At 40.4% G+C, this 10,000-nt stretch overlaps 1 protein-coding gene across 2 annotated transcripts in view; it reads left to right on the top strand.

Moving 5' to 3' along the window:
- The window catches only part of LOC138007635 (sodium-dependent dopamine transporter-like), a 30,335-nt gene that overhangs the window by 16,741 nt on the left and 3,594 nt on the right, over window positions 1–10,000 (top strand). For both annotated transcript variants that reach the window (XR_011124077.1, XM_068854669.1), the window contains exons 7-14: window positions 2,393–2,496; window positions 2,619–2,743; window positions 3,151–3,263; window positions 3,503–3,634; window positions 4,644–4,743; window positions 6,973–7,073; window positions 8,885–9,055; window positions 9,777–9,884. Coding sequence is in view for 1 of the 2 variants with exons in the window: in XM_068854669.1 (XP_068710770.1) it covers window positions 2,393–2,496; window positions 2,619–2,743; window positions 3,151–3,263; window positions 3,503–3,634; window positions 4,644–4,743; window positions 6,973–7,073; window positions 8,885–9,055; window positions 9,777–9,869 (939 nt within the window). In the remaining variant the exon portion in view is untranslated. The remainder of the gene's footprint in view (window positions 1–2,392; window positions 2,497–2,618; window positions 2,744–3,150; window positions 3,264–3,502; window positions 3,635–4,643; window positions 4,744–6,972; window positions 7,074–8,884; window positions 9,056–9,776; window positions 9,885–10,000) is intronic.

Below are 10,000 nucleotides of genomic sequence, written 5' to 3'. Positions count from 1 at the left end.
AGGGAAAACAAAGCTGAAAAGCTTATTCAAATCGTCGTGTCATTTAACAACAACACCGGAAAATAAGTGGGTGAAACACGAAAATAAAGAGGTGTATGGAAGCGTGCTTGAATTTCGACGAATTATCCCCAAAATCAGCAAGTTATGACGCTGATGAATAATAAAGCAGTCTCTTTTTCCAAAACGATACAATTACCTGGTGATAAATAACCTCGTCTAGGAGAGTGAATTTTTGGCTTCGCAGAAACAATGGTCAACCTCAGAGAGTTGGACGATTGGACGTTTGTGTTGAATTCCCACATTTCTTGTCCAACGAGTGCTTTCTTCGAACCGCAAAATGAAAGCTAAAATTTTACTAGAGTGCTTAAGCCTAATCATTTAAAGGAGCGCTTACACTTTTGACATATGGCTATAATGAACTGTCACCGCGGTGCGCAATCCCGTTGTCGATGAATGAAAATTGTACAATGGCGATCTCATGAAAACTGTAGTTAACCGAACCGCAAAATGAAAGCAAAAAGTTTACGAGAGTGCTTAGGCCTAATCACTGAAACGAGCGCTTAGGCTTAATCAGGAAGCGAGTGGTATTTCGTGGAGTTAACCGAACCGTAGAATGAAAGTTAAATAACCGAATTGTAAAATGATTTAATCAACGCGCTATAAGAACGAGAGATACATATCGACAGGGAGATTGATCACGCTTTAAGAAACATCATTGTTTGTGCTCGATCATCGTGCTTTATGAACGAGAAATACATATACATCGATGTCCCTCGCTCTTTTTGTTTGGCGCCTCAGACGGGAGAAATACTGCGTATCCACTAAGTTCGGCGTCTCCAATGCGTATCTGCGTACCCGCGTATCCACCCAATTTAGTGTAAAGCTTTTACGTGGCAGGGTATTCGGTGAAGCCGTTGATTTCAGCGATAGGCTTTTTTTTTCTCTTGTGATTTATTCACCCATTTTTTTATTTTCACTTCACGTTTCTTTGAAGAAATTATGTCTGTATGAAAAGTGGAGAAGCGCAAGCCGCGAGTGTGTTAGATGAGAGGGAAAGCAAAGCTGAAAAGCCTTTTCAAATTGTCATGTCATTTAACAGGCGCACCGGAAAATAAGTGGGTGAAAGACGAAAATAAACAAGTCTGTTGGAAGCGTGCTTGAATTGCGACAAATGAGCCCCCAAATCAGCAAGAATTTGTGACGCTGATGAATGAAAATGGTTTAAGGGCATTCGTGAAAAGTGTAGTTAACGGAACCGTAAAATGACAGCTGTAATTGCCGAATTTGTCGAAATCGCCAATGTTCACCCGCGTGGTATGAATACCAATGGATCAAGTAATGTGACGAAATTGGTAAAATATCGCCAAAATTGCCGATTTTGTCCAAACGCCAATGTTCACCCAAGAGGTATGAATACCAATGGATGAACTAATTTGACGAAATTGGCAAAACATCGCCAAAATTGCCGAATTTGTCAAAATCGCCAAAATCGCCAAAATCGCCAATGTTCACCCGCGTGGTGTGATTACCAATGGATGAACTAATTTGACGAAATTGGCAAAACATCGCCAAAATTGCCAAATTTGCCAAAATCGCCAAAATCGCCAATGTTCACCCGTGTGGTGTGATTACCAATGGATGAACTAATTTGACGAAATTGGCAAAACATCGCCAAAATTGCCAAATTTGCCAAAATCGCCAAAATCGCCAATGTTCACCCGTGTGGTGTGATTACCAATGGATGAACTAATTTGACGAAATTGGCAAAACATCGCCAAAATTGCCGAAATTGTCAAAATCGCCAAAATCGCCAAAATCGCCAATGTTCACCCGTGTGGTGTGAATACCAATGGATGAACTAATTTGACGAAATTGGCAAAACATCGCCAAAATTGCCGAATTTGTCAAAATCGCCAAAATCGCCAAAATTGCCAATGTTCACCCGCGTGGTGTCAATACCAATGGATGAACTAATTTGACGAAATTGGCAAAATATCGCCAAAATCGCTAATTTTGCCAAGATTGTCAATCGTGCAGCTCTTTCGCCAAATCTGCCATTTTTGTCATCGTGTGCATTTCTGGACATAAGTGAAACGTTTAGGCCAAATATGGCAATACTGGCAAAACTGGGACCAGATTGCACTTGAATTGAAAACTCTAGGATGGTATAAGCATGAAGTATGACATAAACAATATAAGCAACAGGTGTAAGCAAGCATAAACCATCGAGAGCACAACAGCTTAATCCATCCATTCACATACGAACTGACTTTTTTTAAGCCAGCCTTTCCAGAAAGCCCCTGTTATCTGTGTGTCCATGACGACGGCAATGAGAGAAAATAAGCAAACTCTGGTCGCTCAGTGATCTGAACATTCGTTTATTCCATTGCAGGTTTGGGTCAGAGCTGCATCTCAAATCTTCTATTCTCTTGGAGTGGGATTTGGGTCGCTGATAACCTTTGGAAGTTACAACAAGTTTAACAACAACTGCGAAAGGTAAGAAAATATTTTATTGGGGAATATTATCCAGAATTACCCGGTGAGACGAAACACCTCTATCCGGCGCTTAAATTTATCCATGGCAATTGTGCAAAGTCTATTTTTTTTGTAATTGGCAGGGACGCAATTATAGTGAGCTGCATCAATTGCGGTACAAGTTTCTTCGCTGGATTTGTGGTGTTCAGTGTTCTTGGATTTATGGCCAAAACACTTCATGTTGAAGTTGGAGAAGTGGTTACATCAGGTAGATATGAAAAAGTTTATGAAAAAGGATGATTGGTTGATGAAAACGGAAGACTGAATTCATCGCATGAAAACATGACGTTAAGTTATTTTTGGTCTGCCAATAAAGTGGTCCTTTCTTTCTCAGTCGTTTTTAAACGAAAGCTTAAAAATGAGCCTGCTATGACGTGGGGTCCTGAACATTTACCCTCCATAAATTTTCTTTTGGGGATAAATGAACTCACGCCACAGGCCACCCAAACTCCTTATATGAAAGTATTGCTTGTATTTTTCGCTCAGTTGTTGGTTTTGACGGCAATTACTTTGCTACGCCTAGAAGGTGTATAATTAATAACACTAACTAGAAATACCATCGAAGTACCGATATGGCATTCACGCTGACAATTGCTTTTATATGTTGATACAAAGGTCCTGGACTTGCCTTTGTGGGTTACCCGGAAGCCATCGCCCAGATGCCCGTCAGCACTTTGTGGGCCATTCTGTTCTTCTTTATGCTTCTTACTCTCGGCCTTGACAGTCAGGTAGGTAGATCTGTAACGATATTGTATGTAGCCTACTTGTCATCTTCAGAGTGAAGTAAGAGTGTTTAGTCGGCTGATCGTCTATCCTCCGTTTGTGACCTGATTGGGTGGCAAAAAGTGATGTTATTGGTTGTCTGACAGGTGGGTGAGCTATGGTGTTATTGGTTGTGAAAACTGTGAACAGTTACTGTATGATTGGTGCCTCAAACTCATTGACAATCAGCTCCATTTATTTACAGTTTGCGATGGTTGAGTGCGTGGTTACAGGTCTTTCAGATGAGTACCCTAAATACCTTCGACGTTACAAACCATTTTTCCTTATTGGTGTCTGCATTTTGCTGTTCCTGTTAGCGATACCAATGTGTGCAGAGGTGAGGAATTAATAAATTATCCAAAACGGGATAATGAACTCTCAGACGGCAGTTTTCAACAATCCTTTTACCTCTATAATTTCCTCGAGGCGATTTTTTCGTGTAGATAAGGAGTGCTTTTCTCCTTTTTTTCGTCTTCTCGGCACTCCGTTCAGCAATGCTAAGTGATCGCTCAGCGGACGTAAACTAATTTACGTTCTAACCTTCTTTCTCCATGACAAGGAAAGATTTGGCATTTTAAGGTAAGCACCCGCAAACATTTCACCCCGAAAATTTTGTAGAGGTGAATTTCTTCAAGTAGATACCATCAGTATTCGAACATAAATTTTGTATCCCCGCGCGATCATATAAAAACCTCTATTTCTTCTTCTTGACTATCAGTTTGACAAAAAAAAGCATTTATATACTTCGGGTGACTGACAAGAATTAAGATGGCTTGGGACGCAGTTTTTAAATTGTAAGGCACCGGCTGAAATATGTTAACAATGTAGTACTTAGAAAAGCGAGAAGTGATCCCAGGTACTACTGTTAATATCATATCATATCATATCATATATCTTTATTTACCTTCGGATTTTTAGAGTAGCTTGGTGTAGCTAATATCTCCGAGCATTTGCCCTCCCAACCATGATACATCACAGAAGACAGACCACAACACCGGGAACTACATGCCCTACTCTTTGCGACAAGTGTGCGGGTTCTTTTACGTCCCACAGGATTATGAACATTGAAGGGTTGGGAGACGGGACCTCCGGCTTATCGTCCTTATCCGAGAAGACTAGAGAGTCTAACCATTTGCAGATGTAATTACAAAGGCAGCACTTTCTCCTCAGTTATTTAAAGACCCTGAGTGTTGGTCCGGCCGGAGTTGAACTCACGACCTCCTGCGTGACAGCCCGGTCCTGAAACAACTGAGCCACCGGTGCGCGGTAGCAAAAAAGATAATAACCATTTGAACAATTATAACCGTTGACAATATTATAATACAGTTATTTTTTATTGACATCAGGGTGGTATGTACGTTTTTAATCTGTTCGATGTGCAGTCAGGTGGAATCTCTCTTCTTTTTGTTGGATTTTGTGAAGCAGCTGTCATTGGCTGGTGTGTTGGTGAGTCAACGATTGAGTGCTTCCTTCGTTCCATTTCCTATTTTTTTTTCACGTTGTTTAAGCTTGGCAGAATCACAAGAAAACTTTGAGACGTTCAAGTCATACGCATGCGCCATGCGTAGATTCAACTTTAACATGATCTTAACAATAACAATACTTAACAATAGGGAATTTAAGAGACGACTCTGGGTACGACTACGACAACAACACAAAACAAGAATAATACATAGATTTAGCCATGCCTAAAAGCGGAGCCCCCGTGTTAATTGTTGTTACAATAAGTTAACCTGGTTTGAGCTTGCGATCCAATCGAAAAATAGTACTTAGTCAGCGGTCATTGACCTCGATCAGCTTTAAACTTCAGCCCACCGTATGGTCACGTGATAATGGTAAGCGGATACCTTGTTTTGGCAGGTGCAATTAACCATAACATGGATGTCCAATATCAAAGCCGGATGTTCCCGCCAAAAAACGTGGGTTGCACCACAGAGGTTCACAGTTGGCATTCATGGACGGGTGGACGTACGGGCGGTCGTGTCACCAAAACCAAATTTTCTAGCACAGGCCCGGGTTGCTCGAAGCATGGTTAGCGCTAACCAGCGTTAAATACCATGGAAACCAATTGGTTTTGATACCTCTTAACCAATGGTTAGCGCTAACCAGGCTTCGAGCAACCGGCCCCTAATGGGTTGCCATATATTCTTACACATGGTGCTCCGCGCGCGTACCTTCGGCGCGCGGGGCTCCAGTATCAGTGGTTAAAAGAGAAAAAACAATTGTACTCATTTGCTTGTGACTGGTATTCACCTCTGAAGCGCTGTCGCCTATTTTCCACCTACGACTGAGATTTGGAGGGATTGACGTTTACAAGCTCATTTGGTTAGTTTGTTCAGATAAGAACATTTTTAGGTTTAAGAGAATGGCTACGGCAATCTTTAAAGGCCTTATTTTTTCAGGGTTCGTACGAGAGTACACTTTCAAGGCTTTAAAAGTCCTTGAAAATCTCTGCTCTTCATTCCTGGTCCTTGAAAGTCCTTGAGTTTTTTCTGACCCGCATTTTTAATCTTTGAAAACTTCAGTGAAAATAATCAGCCACTCAAGTCATGTCATACAAATGCGACGAGCTGTGGGGTCGAGAATGGTTACCAATGCCTTTGCATTATTTTCACGCATTTACGTTATGGAAAATGAGAAAGAATTGTACTAACAGACTATTTCCATGGGTAAATGCTTCGACGTAAATATAAAAGAGGTCCTTGAATTTGGCTCTTGAAAGTGCTTGAATTTTTGGTCTGAAAAAGTGTACGAACTTTCCATGCAAGTCAAGCGATCTGATTCGATCCTGTCCGACTTTCGTACTTGCTTGGCGATGCACCAAACAAGAGCAAATCGCAGGTCGCATGCGGCTAATTGATGTCTGTTCTTAAATCATTTTACACGCAAGCACAGGCACAAGCTCAAGTAACTTATACCAGTGAAAACGAAGTCGACATACGCATCGAAATCGATCATGGCATCCGCCATTTTGTTCAAATGCTCAAACGCGGAGAATCTGGAACGAGTGCTTTGATTGGCCAGACGTAGCAAATTTCCCTGCGCTTATGCTATGTTTCGTTTTCACTCGTCGCAAGCGAACGCAAGCATATGCGCAAGCACAAGGAAAAGGAAAAAGTTTGATCCTTGTGCTTGTGTCAACCCCGTTTTCGCTGTGAAATAAGCGCTCTTATGCTTGCGCTTCTACTTGCGTCACTAGTGAAAACCAGGCTTCAGTCATTTCACCTTATTCGCTTGTACATTTTGTTTTCCCAATACAGATCATGTGATAATACTCACGAGATTTGATCCTTTGTCCTTTTCATAAAAAAGAGTGCATGCGAGCATGAATATGTCTGCATGCACTCTTTTTTATGAACAAAACAAAGGACCCAATCTCCTGAGTATCGTCATACGATCTGAAGTGGGAAAACAAAATGTACCAGCGAATAAGGTCGATTTGGTCAGTGTGGCGTTAGGTGAAAACCAACAAATCCTCTTAAAATATTACATTTGACGGTACCCTTGATTTCATAAGTGAAAGGAACTTAGTGAAGAGTGCTTCTAATGGTTTTAACTTCCGTTTGTTTGAACAGTCAAATGATCACGTCTTCCTTGGTTTTCCCTCACATTTCCATATCTAGAGGTCCAGGATATTTCTTGCAGAAAAAATGTCCACGTTGTTTTCGTTATTAGGTACACAGACACTTGGTGATATGATCGAAAAGATGATTGGGAAACGCCCGAATATATTTTTCCTCATCTGTTGGAAATACATATCGCCCCTTGCCACTCTGGTAAGTATCAAATTATTTAATCCCCCCCCCCCCCCCCCCATTAAAAAAGGTAGGATGTGCCTCTTTGAATATGCTCATTTATAAACAAAGAATGAATTGGTTTAAGGAGGCTCGAAATTGTTTCTCCTTTTTTCAAACAAATAAACATATTCTGTCCTTAGATACAGTTAGGGTAATCATATTAAGACGAAATTTGGCTAGGGTATTAATTACCCATAATAGATTTCTCACATTATATTTTTCCCCAAAGTAGCGTTACCATGGAAAGGATATTAAGCATTTCTTTGAGTCAACATATGTTGTCTTTTTTGAAGAAAAGGCGACGGTGAAATTTTCACATTCAGCGTTACCAGATAATGTTAGAAATACTCTCAAAAATATTTAAAATTCAACAAATTCAGTTTATCGCAAAAATCAGATTTTTTGAATGTCTTTAATTTTTTTTCACCTTGAAAGACAAACGTTTTAAATTAATCTAAGCTAACATGCAAAAAATTAGAGAAATTCACTGGCCGGAAGCAGAGAAATAAACGAGTAAAGTTGCCAAATCAGAAAAAATGAGGGGGTTACAAAATCAGCATTTGCGCATGCGTCACCCGCTCATTCGAGTCCGCGAGGGAGTGGAGCTACAGGCCAACACAAACGGATTTAAGTGACCATTAAACCGTTTATGTTTATGTAAATTTGTTTATTTCTGGTGACCCATTTGAATCATGAGCTGAAGCGAGCAGCTGACGAATTGCGTGTGTGGCTTACGCTCGCGTGCTCAGCTGAAAACCCTTTCGAGCCTCCTTAAATTCATTGATCGGTATAATACAACCTGAAAAGAAAACATGCGTCTGAGTGAAACAAAAAGAAATCTTAAAATCTCAAATATGTTAAATGTAGTTGTGCAACGAACAATGTATTTCACAAGTAACTGTCAACTTTACTGTCAATTTTCACTCGTGAATTTGCGTGGTCTGGAATCCTTATGAGATATAAGGCGAGTTTTGTTAGCGAACGTGATGCCCAATGAGTTTCCCAAGCAGAAAGATCTCTGATGAGTCCCTTGGTCGGGATGAAAACGAGCTTCGTAAGACTAACCACGAACAATGTATTTTCACAAGTAACTGTCAATTATTGTTCATAATAAAGAAATAAACGGAAAAGAGTAAATCGGTAGAGGAGATCAGGTGTGAACTACGATCATATCTGGAGGAAAGAAATCTTGAAATCTCAGATATGTTAAATGTAGTTGTGCAACTTTTTCATAACAAAGTAAGAAATAAAAAAGAGTAAATCGGTGGAGGAGATCGGGTGTGAAATACGATTGGTGTCATATCTGAAGAAAAGAAATCTTGAAATCTCAGATTATAGAACACTGTGTGCAGCATAATCACACTTCAGGTCTCCTTAACAATTGCTACTTCGATGATAATTCTCGTTTAGAGTCGTTAATATCCGCAGTTCGTATATACCGATCAAGCCTCGTGCAACGTATAACGTGTTGTGCGGCTAACGCCGGTTGTCGAACCTGGCAAATTTTTACTCTAAAACAGTGTCAGTGAAGTTCTAGAACGCTTTGATTTTTGTTTATGTGCCGTGTGTGTTTTAGTTCAAACGCATACGGCAAATGAAGCAGTTGTGCGTACCAACTGGATCCAAGAGATTCTTCACCGAAACTTGGCTGCAATGAATGTAGCAATTGCTGTGTAACCTTGCCAGATTTCCACGAAAATTTGTGTTCACAATGGTGCCCTTATTCCTTCAAACTCAAGCACTTATGATCATGAATGATTAACCATGCACGGTGCTTTTTTTTCCTACAGGTAATCATCATTGCAAGCTTGGCTCAGTGGGGTGGTATTAGTTATGACAAAAAGCCTTACCCTGGATGGGCTGAATTCTTTGGGTGGTTGCTTGCGCTCTCTTCAATGTTGATGATTCCGATATTTGCAATTATTCAGTGCTATTACGCCAAAGGAACTACATTGCGTGAGGTAAGTCCTATGCCTCCTTTCTTTTCATGAGCAAGGGGTTGTGCGTGACAAGTCACCCTATTCAATAAGCGAGAAAAAGTGAACGACAGCCAGCTAACTAAAGATGTTCTGATATGAATATGTTTCATGTGAAAAAAATTAAATTACTCTTCCGTAATTCATACTAGACTGCGTCTAGGCGCTTGTGGTCTAAATTATTATCTATTTAAGATCGCTGTTAAGTCTTCACCTATTTGTAGCTGCGGCTTTGACAATGAGACTGTAACTCATTTCTTTTTACAATGTCCTAATTATGTCCTAAACCGAGACTGTGACGTCAGAATAACAATGTCAATTTAAAAAATACCGTTATACGGTAATTCCAGTGCTACGCTTTGGCGAAAAGTAATTTCCTGATCTCTCGAGAAACAACTCCAACTGTTGTTAAGTTCATTCTAGAAAATGAATAATAAACTAGCAAACACGCACAGTTCCCAACAGGTTTGCGTACCTGCTTTTTGATCAAGCTACCGCGGTTCCGTCGTTTTTTCACAACCACAATTCAATAGTTTTTACTGTTCATGAGACCGAGTCTTTGTCACATCGCCCACTTAAACTCTGCTTTCTTCATCAACAATCCATTTTGATCTTGCCAGACCAACTCCCGTAGGTATCCATGGAGGTTGTTTTTCCTGTTCCTGGTTATCACTTGACCAATTTGAATTTTTTGACAAATGTGCAGAAGTTGAGATCCCTGCTGGTTCCAGACGAGAATGCATTGCTCGAAGTCGAGGAAAGGGAAGGAATCTCAAGAAAAAAGTTGGACATCAAGTAAAGCTGCGCTGGAGAGGTGAGTTCCGTTGTACCAAGGGTATAACCTCCCTGGAGCAACTGCCTAATTCTTTATTTTCAGAAAACACATTGGACCTTGGAGATTTTGGGAAAACCAAGGATAGTACAGGCAGT

The sequence above is a fragment of the Montipora foliosa genome, chromosome 6 (genome assembly GCF_036669935.1).
Source record: "Montipora foliosa isolate CH-2021 chromosome 6, ASM3666993v2, whole genome shotgun sequence".
In the NCBI taxonomy this organism is placed as follows: Eukaryota; Metazoa; Cnidaria; class Anthozoa; order Scleractinia; family Acroporidae; genus Montipora; species Montipora foliosa.
This window is presented reverse-complemented; position numbering and strand designations above follow the sequence as displayed.